The 18,061-nt window shown below is 47.1% G+C and overlaps 2 protein-coding genes across 3 annotated transcripts in view; one reads left to right on the forward strand and one right to left on the reverse strand.

The window, feature by feature from the left end:
* Positions 1-4,784: 4,784 nt before the first annotated feature.
* LOC135896682 (adult-specific rigid cuticular protein 15.7-like) lies at positions 4,785-8,212 on the reverse strand. Its single transcript, XM_065425171.1, has 4 exons — positions 8,137-8,212; positions 7,218-7,316; positions 6,121-6,556; positions 4,785-5,057 (listed from the first exon to the last, which is right to left on the reverse strand). Exons 1-3 carry the CDS (start codon positions 8,146-8,148, stop codon positions 6,182-6,184), a joined length of 486 nt encoding a protein of 161 aa, XP_065281243.1. The 5' UTR covers positions 8,149-8,212; the 3' UTR covers positions 4,785-5,057; positions 6,121-6,181.
* A 7,635-nt stretch (positions 8,213-15,847) lies between these two features.
* LOC135896688 (high-affinity choline transporter 1-like) overlaps positions 15,848-18,061 on the forward strand; it is a 40,886-nt gene continuing 38,672 nt past the window's right edge. Inside the window, exon 1 of one of the 2 annotated variants that reach the window (XM_065425190.1) lies at positions 15,848-16,035. In XM_065425190.1, the coding sequence (XP_065281262.1) occupies positions 15,908-16,035 (128 nt within the window). In that variant the 5' untranslated portion in view covers positions 15,848-15,907. The remainder of the gene's footprint in view (positions 16,036-18,061) is intronic. The other variant, XM_065425184.1, reaches the window with a different exon arrangement.

Raw genomic sequence — 18,061 nt, forward strand, 5'->3', positions numbered from 1 at the left:
TCAATATTGAATGAAACAAGTTTGAATACTCAGAAACAAACAAAATATTGTATACGGCTTCTAATGCCTTGTTTCAGACCATTTTTATTTTTTGTTGCTCTTTTCGGGTTTTTATTTGCAACCCGTTGCGAGAAGCCTCACGTGAATGCTAGCGCGAGCGAGCACTGTTGACGCCCAGCGACGCATGGACGGAACGAATGCGCGGAGTGATTTTTCTTGTCCGAACTTCTTGCGCAGCTTCCACAGCGTTGACTGCTATGTATGGAACGGAGTACAGTGCATTCATGGCGCGGCTCGCAAGAGCGTTGGTGTGAAAGGCGTTCACTGAAAAGCGGCACGCACCCAGTGCATTTGTGGCGAAGCCTGCTAAAGCTTCAGGTTGCTGTCCTTGACGAATCAAATATTTATGTCACATTTCGAAGTGCGCTTGAAAACAAACGCATACTTTCTACAAAGCACAATAAAAGTTTTTAAAAAATGGAGGGCGCTTAAGCTTCGCCTTTAAGAGTGGAAGGCGATAGCATTCAAAGATACCTGACTGCTTCTAACGCTTCCGGGCAACTATAGCGTATTGTTTACCGGACCTCACAGTTCATTAGCCCAGAAAGCAGTTCGAGCGCTTTTTCACTACCTGAAGGCAACAGACTTGAGTGCCCAACTATGGACATCCTACACCTAAGTTTTCTCTCTCTATCTCTCTCTTTCACTCCCCATTCCCCTCCCTACGTGTAGGGTTGCAAACTGGACTCAGTCTGGTTAACCTCCCTGCCTTTCCTTCTTCCCTTCTCTCTCTCTCTTACCGGGAAACGCTAACGGCGAAATCTGGGCGCGAAGTCGAGCTTTCTGGTCGAAACGCGGCCTCTTGCGTGGGCCCATCTCCTGTTATTATTTCGCACGTTTATTATTTCAATCTGCGAAGATTTAACATCAGAAGCCTGCGCCGTCGGTGTTTTCTATCATGGCATTTGTCTGTAGGCTGCAATTTCAATATTCCGAGGAATAACTTGGTAAAGAAGCTAAGGCAAGGTGCGAGCAACTTTAGGGATAGAAGAACAACTTTATTGCCGTATAGAATATGCATGATTCGGGAGGATTTTCTCGGCCGCAGACACGACGCCTAGGCCGACGCCGTATTTTCTGCGTCACGGGGCCCTTAACGCTTGCGCGTTAAAATAAGGCCAAGAAACACAAGCGTCCAGAACCGAAAGCCGCTCAGCAACTGAATGAAAGATTTCGACCACGCTACGCACTTGAGCAGCCTCGATCTCGGAAGACATAGTTTATCGAGGGAAGTGGCTTTCGATCATGCGGCTCCTCTATGATGAAATAAGTCCCAGTATCATGAACAAATCATATGGCATATTACCAATTGTCTTTTTTGTACAAGATGAACCGGATACTGTAAGATGTTATAGGAAGTTCTTGTGAAAGGTAGACGCTGGAATACCAGGAGAGCAAAATAACGTCAGCACAATGCGTTGGCGGGCTAGTTGGTGCGAATCCATAAATACTTTGTTTAGCGCAAAACGACACACACAAGAAAGACGACAGGACAAGGCCTGTCCTGTCGTCTTTCTTGTGTGTGTCATTTTGCGCTAAACAAAGTATTTAAAAATAACATCAGGAATCCTTCCATTGTCCAAGCTAGCGCTTTGGGATGCTGCAGGCGCGTTTGTCGTGCCACTCAGCAGCAATTTAGCTATAAACGTGACAACGCACCAGTTTCCAGCATCCCTGTCACGTGACAGCTAGCGCTGTGACACGATGTGCGGCATTGCACCGCCAGCGGGATCGGACCAAGTCGGCCGCTGAAAGCACGCGCTCGGCTTTACGTGTTGTCTGACACTGCACTACAAAATCAAGGCCTACTTTTACGACCGAAATCCAGGAACAGCCACTCGTCTCACTGCCGTGTTGTCACTGCATGTGATACCGAGACGAGGGCCCCTGAAACAGCCGCACAAGACGCCTATACGCCTCGAAGTTCGGCGTCATCAAGCACCGGAGCAGCGTGAGACCGAGTTGCGACAAAGCCGTCGACGGGTATCGATAATAACACTAGGAGGACGTATGGTGTCATCATGTTTTAAGTAACACTGATTCCCACATGGCGTGGGAATAAGTATTTAAGTATTTATCTGCAGTGCAGATGCCATTTTACCATGGTCACCGACGCATCACGTCCAGCTGAGTGCAGCAAGCACCCACTTTTCCTGCTGTTCACTGCCGGTGATTATTAAATGTAGCGACAACTCTGCATGCCGAGTGAACGTGCCTGCGGATGGCGAAGTAAGTAGAAATCTCACTGACGCACCTAGCTCCAGCTCTAGGCTGACTCTTAGACCCCGCCAATCTCGATATCAGAAGTTTAACGGCTCATTGCTATGAATGGCGCGGCAGACAAAAAAAAAGAAGAGGAAATGTTACAAACGAGCGCAGAATATCACTCATTTCGCCGCAATGAATTATAGCGCCAACTTCACTCGACTGTCAACTTTATTAGTTTTACGGATGGCACGCGAAATCCAGCTTGTCTAGATTGGTTGGAGAAAGGGCCCGTTGTGCATGGCGTAGTGCATTGTGCTGTTCCAGATATTGCGCACAACAAAGTGTCCGCTAGGTGCCCAGTAAACAACTAGAGCAGCGAATTAGACTGTGGCATGCGGATGTGTGTTGGATCCTGCTACGTCATGTTCAAAAATTGCCCTTGGTAACTCCCTATTTCAAGCCGGAAATATTCTAAAAAGCAGCAGAAGTAGAGCGCACTTCACGTGTCTCAAAGACCGAATCAGTTCCCAGCTATACAGCGACCGAGGACAAAGATATACATGCTCACAGACTTCTGGTACCTTAAAAACATCAATTGCCGAGAATTATATTTCTGGATAACTTGAGTACCAGCAGGGCGGTCTCCTACTGCTTCTCGTATTCTTCGCGTCAAACAGTCGTGTGAATAGAATTTATTTATAGGAAAGACAGAGAGGTCGACCTGAGCTAGTGCGCTCTAGTCTGCTACTCTGCACTGGGGAAGGGGGAAGGGGAATGAAAGTATTGGGATGGATGATGATGATAAGAGAAGTGGTGAGCGCTTATGTACATGAGACAGTTGTCTTGCTAGAGCCGCACGTCGAGCTTAGCGTCCTGCAGAAACTTCAACAATACTTTCAATGCTGATTATTGGAAGCTTTAGACAAGACTCTTTTTATCCCCGTACCTCGTTCCCCACTTGCAAGGTAGCCAACAAGAGCTACTTCTGGTTAACCGCCCGGCGTTTCTATCCATCATATCTCTCTCTTTTTAAACAAAACCGCAAGGCGTTGCGTCTGAGTGCCGCCATAGAATGAGTCAATGAAATCCAATTGAGTTGCGGACAGTCGTAGGTAAGGCAAACAGGCCATAATAATTTCACGAAATACGCCAATACGCGCTTTTCCGCGTATTGTAAATCCTGCAGTTACTAACCATGCGTTCATAACGCGAATATTATGGGCAGAAGAAAAACATCCCCCCCGCCCATTCTTCTGGTGGAAAGGACCTTAAAACCTTCTTTCCCAGCAATTGTCAGTGGCCGTCTCGGAAACACAGCGCGGCCTTCTCGCCGCTCACTGGCTCCTGGCTCCGCAATCTTCTCAGTTAAGTTTTGCTCTGTTTTAATATCTGCGGCGTGTTTCTTCCGCAATGACCATGAACAAGTTTGCCAAGCATTGCCTTCAGCATTGAAGAATCGGGATGAAAGCCAACGCGTGAGAGAGAGAGAGAGAGAAACTGGAAACAGCGTTTGTTCCTGCTGGAGCTTGTTTTGCGTGTTTATGTTTTCGCACCAATTCCTAAATCGCTTCGGAGTACCAACTCGTGCCACAAGTTCCGCTAGACTGCCTTCGGAAAAGCAGTGGCCTAGACATCGCAGTAAATGCCACTTCTGTGACAGTGGGCCTTGCGTTGATGCCCTTTGTTGCTCCGGACTGCAAACACCAATAATTTTGTTTCCGTTTTATTTCTTGCGGAGAGTTGTACGCCCCGCCGCGGCTTAAAGAGGATATGGCGTTCCGCTGTAGGACATAAAGTGTCGGGTGCAGCTCCTTTCTACTGCTTCCGCACTTCAGTGGGTTTGCAATACAGTTATACAAAAGCCGTCGTGTGTCGTGCTTCGGGGTCTCATTTAACAAAACTCCTTGGATGACAGAGGGGCCGCGGAATCATAATTTAATCAGAGCTTATCGGTCCAGCGTCTCTCGTAGCCAGATCACCGGCTTTGCGAAGCAAAACTCGACAATTTCATTTTCAATTGAGGAGTGTCGGGCAGGAAAAACGCAGTCTAAGAGGCAAGTAGAACCAAGTCCAGAAGTCCACTCTCCCTGCCGGACACACGTACACTTATACCCCGATCTCTCTCTTTTCCCTACAACCATTCCCGGGTTGGTAAGCTTGTCTTCGAGGGGTTCGGGCTTGGGGAGCCCTCACGCCTGCTGTCACATCGTCGTGGAGATGTACGAGTGACAACCTTTGAATGTGTCCTATGTTCCCGGCTTCTGCGCCTGCGGCGGACACTCATTTCCTTCGGTGGCTGTGCCTTCGTGCTCAGGTTATTGGGCGCAAGGCACTCAAGAAGATGAAGCTCAAGTGTAAAGTTCCAAGGCTAACGGACAACAAATGAGAAAACTCGTTGACCCAGTCCTGCGCTACACAATACTCCATGCTTTTATCTGATGTCTCCTTTTGTTCTTATTTACTACATACGCCTTAAGGCAATTTCCCTAATAAATAAATAAGCAGAGCCGAGCAGCTATGATTTGTAGGTATTGTACATTTATTTACACTGCGTTCTTACACATAAAGCGGAGACGCGGACACTGGAAAAGCAAAACGCCACAAAGAGCGAGAGGGCACAGTGGTATCACCAGCAGAAGAAGGAAAGCGCACATTTGAGGAAATGTCGTCGTCGTCTTGACACGGGCGAGCACACACGAGGTCTTCTGTTATCCGGTACTTTTCTTTGGTTTTCATAAATATGCTAAAGCAGGGAAGACAGGAAGTAGCCACGAATCACAGGAACAGCGCTGAAAGGCAATGAAATAAACGTTAAATTAGCAAGCGTATGTGCCAACGAGTCTGTATTGACCAGACTTCTTACGTCATACCATTTGTCAGTCGGGAACAAATTAAGTGAGAGGAAGAGAATTGAAGCATGAAAGGGAAATGTAAAGGTTCGGGTTCTCATTGGATGATGAAGATCACGGCCGGTTGTGAATTTACAGTAGACGACCATCCAACTTTATAAGGAAATGTCAACGAAATTGTGCTGTTACTTTAGCCGGGCCGTTTCTGCCTGTAGTGTTCTGTTCGAGTTTCATTTGACTAAGTTACAACTTTGCAGTAGCCATGATGAATGTACAGTCGAAACAACGAGTTCGTGAACTGCCTTTGCAGTGAGAAAGTAAACATCTTCGTGGCATCTACTCACCACATCAAACGTAAGTTCCTGCAAACTGGGTTGTTCGTGCAACAAATCACTGGCTAAGATGCTGATTTCACATTTTCATGCGTCAGGCTAGGAGAAAATTCGTTTTCTTAGCAGCACAAGCACTTCACAGACTTTCATCCCTGATTGTACATGATAAGAGTTTGTTGCAGTGTGAATGTTTCATACGTTCTGAAGAGGTGAAACTACTATTTATAGAAGGTGTGACTTATTAAAGTCATGGCACAAATGATGTAGTATCTATAACTTTTGAAAGTTTAACGATACTCTGAGACAATGAAGAATCAAGAGGCAGTCGCTCCTTAAATCGGCCGTTGCTCTACAGATGAGGTTATAATGCAGTGGATTTCATTCTCACAAAAGTGGAGTGCAATACAAATGAGGGAAGCTCTAGATATGCAGGATCTTCATTTTCTTGGTATTAGCGGCCAATACAATTCGCACTTCTTACACCCTGCTTCTATCATGCCTCTGTTTACCGTTCCCTTTCAACGGTATTGTATATGCACTTCACACTACTGGCATGATAAATGTTAATCTTCATAATAATCATAAAGCTGCAGGTACATCCCTTCGTACAGATTCCAAGCGAAGCAATGCACAGGGAGCAAAGAAAATTAAAACGAATAAGAGTTACTCACGACAAGGACAGCACAACAACGGAGACAGACGTGGGAGCACTAGATAAACGACGACTACGTCCTAGCCGTAATATCCACGGCCTCCGTAGCCACCGTAGCCTCCATATCCACCATAGCCACCGTATCCTCCGTAGCCTCCGTAGCCACCGTATCCACCGTATCCGCCGTGTCCGTAGGCAGGCACCGTCTTGCCGTGCGCCGAATGGTAAGGAGCGGCGGCCGGAAGGCTGCTCTTGGTTCCCGGTTCGTTGGTCTTCACCATGGCCCGGAAGCCCCACTTGTCGGCCACGTAGTGCACCTGCCGGTGGCGGCCGTCGATGTCACCCAGGTAGTACGAGCCGTGCACGGGGCCGTACGCCGAACCGGTCTCGTGGCGGCCGTTGACGGCGCCTTTGCCGTTGACGATGTCGTAGCCGAAGCTGTAGTGACCGTGGTCCTGCGAACGATGACCCACAGTGGAGTTCTAGAGCTTTCTGAGCAGCTTTATCTCGCGAATGGGCGTAACGTTTACAAACGACAGCAATGCAACGTGTGAGCAACGCAACATCACAACATTTGCTGTTCGAGCACAGAAGTGAATGCAGGGGCAACTGCACAGTTCGAAATCTTTCGAGTAAGAGAGGAGTTGAAATAAGTACCCTCGGCGACTATGCCGTAGCGACGCTGAGCACAAAACCGCGAGTGCGATTGCCGATCACCGCGACCACACTCCGACGGAGATGGAATGGAGAAACAGTCGTGCACCTCGCTTTATGCACACTGAAAAGTACCCCAGGTGGTCGAAATTATTCCTAAGCCCTCCGTTACGCCACCGTTCAGGTTCGGGGCGTTAAGCCACACACGTTCTTGTAATTAGTTTCTTTTCAATGCTAGCTCAAAAAGAAGAGCGCGCGTTTTAGACTACTGATGTACTTCCAGGACGAAAATGAAATAAAATATAACTGCAGAAATCCGCCCTATTACACACACTAGGCGCACTTCTCATACTTCGGCATCTAAAGTTTTAAACCGAAACCTTCCCTTGCAACACTCTTCACGAAAAGACTACATTGATGGCTGCAAATGGCAACAATCGTGCTACACGAAAAAGCACGCACATTCTGTTTCCTGTACGTCTTGCTGGAACCGCCGTGGTGGCCGTATCCGCCGTATCCTCCGGCAAAAGCCACGGTCGAGATGACCAACAACAGCGTCACCTGCAAAGTGATATGGAGTGTTGACGAGCAGTGCAACCCCTGGTGCCGACAAAGTCTGAAGTAGCGGCGGCGCTCTCGAACCTCTCGAACGCTCAAAACGATATGGTTTCGACAGTTCTACTCGTACTGGTAGCCAAGAAAAACGGCAGAATAGTCATTAAGGATTCTCAAACACGGTTCCCGAAGTGTCTGGTCTGTTTGATGAGGCACCGAACAACTAATCGCGACATTCGCGAGATTTTTCATTACCGGTTATGATTCTCGAGGAAAGCGCCGCAGCTGATAGCGGGCACATGGCACATGCGCAAACACAGTTTTGAAAATGAGACAAGCCTGCTTTTATACAGTTACAATCTCTGCCATACGCGTGTGATGTTACAGCCGGAGCGCGTGCTACGACGCGTAGATAGGGCCCAGCTTGCAATTCCAGCTATTCGTTAGCCCCAGAACGGGAACACATGTCCTGACGCTCGAAAGCAGTGAGGCTCCGTGTCCACGCGGCCACTCGGGAGTCCACACGGCCGCTTAATCTGGTTCATACTGGATTTTACAGTTTTTTTGGCAAAGGCTCTACGACTGTCAGATTTTTTGTATCGTTACAACACACTAGCGGGCTGCAGGCTGCAGGTTTCCCGACCGCCGTGGTCAGGAAATGTGTGCCGCCGGCGCCGTTCGAAGTTAGCTTACGGTCTCTCCGAGATGGTTGAGCAGGCACGGGGGAAGCCGTGTGCCGTACCAACATCTCGGAAGCCATGCGCCGAGCATAGTAGCTCCTGAACACACACAGGGCGTGAGCTGGGCCATTTTCCCCGGAACTTACCTGAGCGATCATGTCTGCAGCTACGATTGCTGGGTCGGCACTGACACTTCTCGATGGAAGTGGGTGGTCTTTTATAGAGCCGTTTCGAAGCGCGTAACGTGTTCTAGGTGCTCTCTTTTGTTGTTCTCACCCCCCCCCCGACCCCCTCCCCCTTGCCGCTGCCGGCCACAAAGCGCTTTCGCCTGCTATTACGCGCGCTCAAAGAAATGGTGCACCTTGTCTCGTTCTCGAGGAAAAAAAAGAAAGAAAGAAAGAAAGAAAGAAAGAAAGGACCAGTTTCACAGCCAGAGAGAGCGGGGCGCACCTTTGCGAGGAATGTCGCCCCCTCTTCGCATCACTGCGCTTTTCGCGAACGCGAACCTCGCATTTGTTCGAGACTGTCGGCCGTGCAACCGTGTACGCGCGAAAGGTGCCACTTGACCGACGACCTTGGCTCTCAGCGACCGCCCAGCCGCTACGCGACCGGATCTCGACCTCTCACTTCGGAATTGAAGCCCTTCCTTGCTTTCTCGGTTTATTCCGCGTACACCGGTCTTATTCGTAGCGTGCTCGCTTAATAATAACGCGGCGACCCACCGCAGCGGCACGCTGGCAGTCTGCGCATTCTGGTCGGGGCTCTGCTGACTAGGACGAAGTGCCAGGTTCGATCCCCGCAAGCGACGGCCATTTTACACTCGGGCGAAATTGACGAACGACCACGTTCCGACATCTTCGCCCACGTCAAGGAATGCCGAAATGGTCTCTGTATAACTCCGCAAAACCGCTTTGTTAACCAAGGTGCAGTAATCATGCAGTAAGCTCCAAAGATCGCTACAGAGACGAGTGCTATATACGCAAGAAGTCGAACCAGAAAATACAACACGTCTCCTTAATTAACGCAAATTTTACACAAGAATATCCGCTTACATTTCAAATTAACATTGCACTACTGACTCCGAACATTACAAGCAGCAACAGCTGTACCATACAAGGTAACATTTTGAACACCGTACACAGGAACTTCGTAAACAGCACGTAGAACCATTTCGAATCATGTCACGGTGCACACGCTGCCTATCACAGCACAAAGAAGCTAATAATGTTTGAGCAGGCACGTACCCAGAGGGGGGGGGGGGGCGGGGGGGGCCCGCCCCCCCCCCCTCGAAATCAGGTGGCATACCCTCCCCCCCCCTCTCCCCACCCACGCCACCACTCCTCACACGTTCCTAAGCGCCGCCAGATCAATGTTGAGACTTGGCAGCTGTTCATCGGTCACCATTATGCTGCCTTTTTCACTCCTTTTAGTTGGTGGTAGTTATCGGCATCTCTTGTAATGTGAAGGACAGTTTTCTCATAGATTCTGCGCCCGCGCGATTAACGAGATGCGTTCAGTTGTCACCATCTATTCAACCGTCACGCGCATAGCTGTTGCTTTTGTTAATTCAACCTTCTTTGTTATAGGCTGATCCTGGGACCAGGAGAGGGATGCGGCTGTTACTGAGCTGGTCTGTACTCTCATGGAACGAGTTGCAGCCGGAGAAAACGCCAATTGCGTTTAACTTTTCCCTTTGCTTCATTATTTCCTTGAGTTACAGCTCGCCGCGACGCTGGCAGATGCCCGGAACCATATACACGTGATATGGGTTACATAAGGTGGGAAATAAAATAATGTGAAATAGCGTTCTTCATGAAACCCTGCAATAACGCTTAAACCCATAAGCAAGATCGCTGTCGCCCGTTACTTCGTCTGTTTTTCCCTAAATGTATAGCACTTTTCGTGCAAAATTGGCAACTGGAAACAAAAATCGCAAGGAGTTGAGAAATTAAGCGATCTACTAAGGGAGAGAGCCAAGGCAACAACCAAACTGCAAGCAAAAGCGAATAATAAAAAAGTTAACCGTTGTTTATGGGAATATTTATGGATCAACATCTTTTTGTTTAAAAAGGAAGTAGGGAAAACGCCGCCGGAAGTGGAGAACAATTACTTGTTTTGAATGACGCTTCTACAGTTATCGGTGGAACCGCCTCACGTAGTCACTTCTCTGCTGTGCTTATGTGGGTGTTTTTCTAACATTTCGCGGTGAGCGCAGTACGTCTAGAATCGCAGAGTCCTGCGCTCTACGCGGTTGTATGGGACTGGCGGCCGCACAGCGTTACGCTATTCGCGGAACTGTCAAAACTGATCAAGAAGGCGAAAATAACTGATATTCGAAACTATATAAGAGAAAGACTGAAGAAGCCGTAAGAAATGAGCGCAGCCTGAAATCAGTAGAAAAGAAACCTGGCATAGGACAAACCATGATGTATGCACTAAAAGATCAGAAGGATAATATCATCAGCAATCTCGAAGATATAGTAAAAGCAGGGGAAAAATTCTAAGCGGACCTGTATACAGTACCCAGAGGACTCACGATACCTCACTTAGAAACAGTAGTGAACAGGATACAGAAACTCTCCTATAACTAGCTATGAGGTCAGAAGGGCCCTGCAAGAGATGAAACGATGACGAGCGGGAGGAGAAGGTGGAATAACAGTTGATTTAATCAAAGATGGAGAAGTCATAATGCTTGGAAAACTGGCGGATCTTTATACGAAGTGTCTATGGACTGCAAAGGTCCCAGAAAACTGGAAGAATGCAGACATTATACTAATCCACAAAAGAGGAGACGTTAAAGAATTGAAAAATTATGGGACCATTAGCTTGCTCCCAGTATTTTATAAAATATTTACCAAAATAATATCCAATAGAATAAGGGCAACACTAGATTTTGACAACCAAGGGAATAGGCTGGCTTCAGGAAGAGATACTTTACAATGTATCACATCCATGTCATCAATCAGGTTATCGCGAAACCTGCAGAGTACAATAAGCCTCTCTATGTGGCTTATATAGATTACGAAAAGGCATTTGATTCAGTAGAGATACCAGTAATCATAGAGACACTACGTAATCAAGGAGTGCAGAACGCTTACGTAAAAAGCTTGGAAAATATTGCTACATGCGTGTGGTATTTGTTTGTTTGAACGAGGCGCGTAGGCGCCATCACTCCAGAAAAGAGGAGGAAGAACGAACTGGGCTCGCGCTGTGAATCTAGCCGGTCAGCGCTGCAACCATTGTTGTAAATATATTCTGTAAATAGTTTCTCGTCTTACTGACTCTTCCTTCGCGTAAGAATATCTACAGAGGTTCTACAGCTACCTTAATTCTACACAAGAAAAGCAGGGAGATACCTATAGAGAAAGGGGTCAGACAGGGAGACACAATTTCTCCAAAGCTATTCACTGCGTGCTGTCAGGATTGGGGGCTCAATCCCATCGTCCGTGGTCCTTTGCCAAGATTGGAGTACGGCATGAATTCGAAGGTAGCTGGCCCATGCCGTCGTCCAACTTATTTACGCTGAGATCATTGATGAAGTGAAGAACTATTTCTCATCGAGAACGAGGAAAAGGGGTTTATTTACAGAAATTAACTCAGTCTAACATGACTGCTTGAGAAAAAGAGTATCAGTCCAACATGACTGCATGAGAGAAGTGACTCAGTCTAACATGACTGCTCAAGAGAAGTGTCTCAGTCTAACATGACTGCTCAAGAGAAGTGTCTCAGTCTAACATGACTGCTCAAGAGAAGTGTCTTCAGCATTCGCACAACCACAGCTTTTATACACTCGATCCGCCGGCCATACGAGGCGGCGACTGTTCGTTTACTCATCACCAACTCGCCGCTGCTCTGCAGATCAGTTTACAGACACAAAGGCACACACATTCCGATGCCCAAACGACGGCGTTGGAGGGATGGCGTTCCGGCAACTATCGGTGCCGATCGAGGGTCGCTCGTTGTTTTGCGTCATGCCGAAGCGTGAGAAGCCCCAAAATACCTCGTTCCCGCGGCAGCTTGCCCATGCGTGTCAAATCAGCTCCGCGTTGGGGAACTCCGGAATCATTGTTCACACACCGAACTAGTTCCGTCACAATGTCGATGGGGCTGCAGGAAGGAGGCAGTTTTCAGCACAAAGGCCGCTTCTTCGAACGCCTCCCAGCTGCAGCGACGGTGAGGGGGAGGTGCGCGTCGTGTCGCCCTGTCGTAACTGTGTGGCAATCTTGTTTTGCAGCTCGCCATTCTTAACAGTGCTTAGAAGAATTCCAGCTATTAAACTGGAAAGGCTTAGGAGTAAAGATCGACGGCAGATATCTCAGCAACCTTCGGTTTGCCGATGGCATTGTTCTATTCAACAACAATGCAGACGAGTTACAACAAATGATTGGAGACCTAAGAGAGAAAGTGTAAGAGTGTGGTTGAATATTAATATGCAGAAGATGAAGATAATGATAAATAGCCGGGCAAAGAAACAAGAGATCAGGATCGCCAGTCGGCCACTAAAGACCGTGAAGGAATACGTTTATCTAGGTCAATTAATCACAGGGAACCCTGATCATGAGAAGGAAATTCACAGAAGAATAAAAATAGGTTGGATCGCATACGGCAGACATTTCCAGCTCCTGACTGGAAGCTTACCATTATTATTGAAAAGTAAGGTGTGCAATCAGTGCATTTTGCCAGTGCTGACATACGGGGCAGAAACTTGGGAGCAAGTTAAGGACCGCGCAAAGAGCGATCGAACGAAGATTGCTAGGCATAATGTTAAGAGAGAGAAAGAGAGCGGTTTGGATCAGGGAGCGAACGGGTATAGACGATATTCTAATTGACATCAAGAGGGAAAAAATGTAGCTGGGCAGGTCATGTAAAGCGCTGGTTAGATAACCGTTGGACCATTAGGGTTACAGAATGGGTACCAAGAGAAGGGAAACGCAATCGAGGACGACAAAACTTTAGGTGGAGTGATGAAATTAGGAAATTCGTGGGCGCTGGTTGGAATCGGTTGGCGCAGGACAGGGGTAATTGGAGATCGCAGGGAGAGGCCTTCGTCCTGCAGTGGACATAAAACAGGATGATGATGATGATGATGATGATGATAATGATGATGATTATGATGATGATGATGATGATGATGATGATGATGATGATGATGATGATGATGATGATGATGGAGGTGGTGGACCCCCCCCCCCCCGAAAGAAAATCCTGGGTACGTGCCTGTGTTTGAGCATGGCTACATAGCAGAATAAAGGGCAAGCACCGATTTTTAAACTGTTCTGGTTTGGTTATGTTATGTGATAGCGCGTTCCAATCTTCAATTGCTTTTGGAAAGAGGGATTACTTAAATGCGTGAGCCCTTGCTAGTATGGGCACGTATTGATCCTCGTGGCTAGATCTAAAATTAAACAAAAGAATGCTCAATTTGTCTGTGTTTTATTTTGGCTTGTGTGACGCGTACGCGCGCTAATCTTTACCATGCAATTGTTTAGCTCCGTGCTTATGTTATTCTGTTCGGTTCCCAGCCATGACTGCCACATGTCAACGAGCATGATGTGCTTAAACATGTTCGCTGAGATTAACGTTAACTCTGACTAACGCCACCTTTCTCAAAGTTAATCCAGTGGACTTCAATGCCGAGTCCCTCCCAGTACATGTGTAGCTGTGGGGCATGAAACTGCGCCACGTATTCACGTAGTTTCGTTCTCTCTTTTCTTTCTTTCTTTTCTTTTTTTCTTTCTTTTTTTTGCCCTAGGACTTCCCGCTTGGCGACCAAGGCGGGTTGTGTGACGGTATACAGTATTACCTAATCTGTAAATCAAGAGTGTACGGTGGGCATTCCTTGCGGCAGGAAAATGTGTTTTGCCTCGAATGTTCAACACCCACTCGGCATGTGTTTCATAAACGCCTAAATATTCAAGGGTCATATAATATAAACGTTAACCTGTAAGCGGAAGAGCAATATTAAAAGCAGGTTTAGCTGGTACGTGCAAATTGCTCGTACAAATGCATGTGCATTTGCGTGCATTTCGCTCGGCCTGAAATGTTTATGATGTCCCTACGGGCTACTACGTAATCGCGATTGGAGTCGCATACGGTTATAGTAACCGCCTGTGTGCGTGTGTGTATATGTGTGTATGGGTATGCGTATTTGTGTATGTATGTGTGTGTGTTCCCTTTCTTTCTTTCTCTATACATTTCTCTCACGTTACCTCCCCTCCCTCTCTCCTCAGCGTAGGGTAGCAAACCGGATCTTCTCCTCTGATTAACCTGCCTGCCTTGCCCATTTCTTCGGTCTCAATCATAAAAGCCATTCAGACACTGCCTTTTTCAGCGGCGGTTTTAATCCACCTGTCTTCCACCAACGTCTCCTTTTCTTTTTCTTGAAAATGCGAAAGGCAATACAGCTCGTCTCCTGGCGCCACACATATTTTGCTCACCTTTACAAGTACTCGTTTAGTTGCACAAACTAAATGTGTTTTTTGCACACTGTATGTATTCGAGACGGTGTCCTCACGTGACTTCTCACTGCAAGCATTCACTGATTATCCTCTCCAGAATGAGCCATATTATGTACCCTTGCAGAATATGAAGACCTCCTTCCACTCCCCTTCTTGTCTCATAACGTCATCGCTCAAGCAACGCGCTCGCCGGTGGGGAAGCGTGCTTTTCTCGTATACCGGAGGCCCGGGTTCGATTCCCACCCAGACCGAAATTTTTCTGTTTTCTTTTCGAAGGCATTAATTTACTTTGTTTACAGGAACCTGCCTGAAAATTTTGACATCAATCCGAGCATATTTTTTTTCGCGCTATCGGCCATTTTGGAGACCATCTTTCGGTCACGCCGACGACGACAACGCCGGATGTTCGCGTAATGGGGCACATAGTGCTTTCACATTGATAAATATATAAAAGGGACATATGTATATTTTATCGCTCAATGTCAGTCTGAGAGTACAATTACAAAAGTATTTATAAAGAGGAACTAGAGAAACAATTACGAAAAAAAAACACGTTCTGTTGAAATGGCGAAATAATTTCATTGTCGCTTCGTGTGTACCAGAGTAAAAGGAAAAAAGATTCTCGGCGCAATGAGATAGACTTCCCGAAGCTCGTTTCGCCAGCTTGGACTTCACTGAAATTCACTGACTAACCGGTCGCTCCGGGCGTCGGCTCTGAGCTTTAGCCACAGAGTCGAAGTAACAATAAGGGGTTGTTGTTGTTGTTGTTGTTGTTGATTGTCGTTATCGTCGTCGTCGTCGTTGTTGTTGTTGTTGTTGTTGTTGTTGTTGTTGTTGTTGTTGTTGTTGTTGTTGTTGTTGTTGTTGTTGTTGTTGTTGTCGTCGTCGTCGTCGTCGTCGTCGTCGTCGTCGTCGTCGTCGTCGTTGTTGTTGTTGTTGTTGTTGTTGTTGTTGTTGTTGTTGTTGTTGTTGTTGTCGTCGTCGTCGTCGCCGCCGCCGTCGCCTTCCCGATATCTTAGTGGTCAGTATACTACATATATTTGTTTCACTTATTTACAGCGTTCCTTCTTTCTTTATTGGAAATTCTTACCCAAATTGTGACTTGTATTTCATTGGTTTTCAAGTAATCCTGCTTTCCCTCCTTTCTTTTTTCTTTTTGCATTTAGTTTGTTCAGCATTCCATAGACCCACTGATAAACAACGTTCTTTTGCTCGATTCCTAAGAAAATATTTATGAAAAATTATATAACTAGTATTGAGCTTTATCTTTATTATACTCATTAATGCATTTACTACGATACCCCTCCCTCCCCCCCTTTTTTTTTGTCCTATTGGTACACCGCCTGCTCATTTGCCATTTCTCCTTTATGAGTATGCGTCAGCGTTTGAGGTCATCATGATCAGTAGCAGCGCAAGCCTCGCACGCGGCAGAAGAAGAAGAATCCCCGAGCGGTGCGCCATGGCCGTGAGTCTCCTGGGTGCGCTGACCATCATTTTCTACTACATCGCCGTCATGGGCGTTGGGGTCTGGGCCGGTCGCAAGGTCCTGCACTCTGGCATCCCGCTCAACCAGAGTGTGAAGGAAGGGTACGATGCTCAGCAATTACTGGCATGCGCTCAACCCTCGTAGGGTCCCAGCCGTCAATTCCGGGACCGAATTTACAAATCTTTTCATTCGTTACAACAGCCTGTCGTCAGAGAGAGTGAGATTTAGCTGACCGTCGTTTACAGTCTCACTCCGCTCACATTTCACCGGCCGAGGCAAAGCATAGAACTGCGTTGGTTTCGAATTTGAGACTGGAAGCGTTCAAAGACGTTATGTGCCACTTTTCGCGCCTCGCCGAAAAAAAAAACAAGATCACTAACGACATTTGTATTTTTAAGAAACGGAGAAGTCTTGGGGGTGATACGGAGGGAAATTTCTATACGTGTCTATTAATTAGGGGTAAATGAAAACTGCCAAAGCTATGTTTTGGCCTGTTTAGAGACGTCATACGAAACGCTTACAAATTATTCTCGCTTCCCTGGCGAAAACGGCATGGGCTTTGTTTTATAGGAAATGAGGGCATCCTGTGGGTGACGTATACCGACTGTTTGAAGCTTGTAGTGATAAGATCTCGACAGGGTGAGGTGATTTTTCACCGTAAGAAACAAGAGACGGCGACGAATGCGGGCTTCGCGATGATGAAAATGAGGAAGAATCTGTTCGCTTCAGTGGTACGTGGTTGCGACTCTGTCCGGGTTTCGAGATGTTCTGCCTAACACAGGAACCAGGACGGCCTTGAATAATCCCTCGCGTACAGCCGTTAAAATTGGTGGAGAGGTCCCCACCAAAATGGTCATTCACTCGTTGTAGTCTTGTGGCTGTCGAAGTCTGCTTGGGGTTGCGCCCATTGTCAAATTCTGAAGTCAACGGCCTCCTCCACTTCGCGGCCTGCTGGTTACCCGTGTCAGCCCAGGACGTGGCAGGGGCCATAGGGGTGAGGCTTTCTAGGGGATTATGGCAATTAACTCGAGAAGGAAAAAGCGGGCTGGAAGGTTTCTCACATTTAAGAGGTAGAATTCCAGGCCGATAATAACAGTAGTTAAATGTTTTGCTTCGAAAATATTTACTGAATACATAATTTTTCGAAGTTTTAATGTGTTATACGAGGCCCGTAGTTGATTTTCCTGGTCTAGTCGATGAAATATGCGAGGCACGTTGTAAGCAAGAAGACTGCTGTGAGTGAATAACCATAAATGTTTAATATGTATAGTGTATTTGCAACCTTTGCAGAAATTTACTTATTCAAGCGTTCACCTGTTATGATGTCGTTGTCCGCAGTATATCCCGGAGTCCGAAAACTACTCTACAAAACATTTAACTTAAATTCGGGAAGAAGAGGCGTGAGGAAGGTGATAGAGGCTTGACCTCTGTGACCACCTTCGACCTTTTCTCTCCCTTCTTTTCTCTTTATGCTCTTCTCCACTTCTCCAAGACACTGAGACATGTTCCCTACAGGGTTGCAGAAAACAGCGCCTCTTCCTTTCCACAGTCACTGTCTCTCACCTTCTATTCCAGCTACGGACGCTGACGATTTTCCCTCAAACCAAAGAGGTTTAACTAGGTTCAGCTATTCAATGCCAAAGAGCTTTTAAAAATTTTGATGCAGGGAAAACTCCCGCAGCTATACTTACTAGCAAAGGTGAAACCAGCGCTTTCCCCTACTTCGCCTCTGGAATAGAACGTTGTCGACAGAGGCCCGTTTACACCTTAAGTGCGTTGGGTCTGTTCGCATCCGGATTTCGGGTGTCGAATGCTGCGGATTTAGCCTAGCATGCTCTACAGTCTGGCAACAAGCGCGGCTTTGGGATCTTTCTGAAACAGCTTCATCGCTGCTGACACCATTCGTGTACAATTCGGACAAAACAACAGCCATTGCGGCCAACCGTCGTTTCCTTTCCATCTCCATTTTCATTCAGAGTGAAAACAACCTATGACAAAGTCTTTGTTACACCGATGGCGCCATCTAGAGTGAGTAGAAACAAGCAATTATATTAACTTACGGCCACTGAGATGCGCTCGGGCCGCCGCAACATCTTTGAGGCCATGTTCAGCCAATACAGCCACTCT

This window comes from Dermacentor albipictus, chromosome 1, assembly GCF_038994185.2.
Source record: "Dermacentor albipictus isolate Rhodes 1998 colony chromosome 1, USDA_Dalb.pri_finalv2, whole genome shotgun sequence".
NCBI lineage: Eukaryota > Metazoa > Arthropoda > Arachnida > Ixodida > Ixodidae > Dermacentor > Dermacentor albipictus.

What these genes read in the sequence shown, in the direction of transcription:
- LOC135896682 (XM_065425171.1), bottom strand. An exon ending in AGACGTACAGGAAACAGAAT is followed by an intron (nt 6,557 to 7,217) that starts GTGCGTGCTTTT and finishes CATCGTTCGCAG; the next exon opens with GACCACGGTCACTACAGCTT.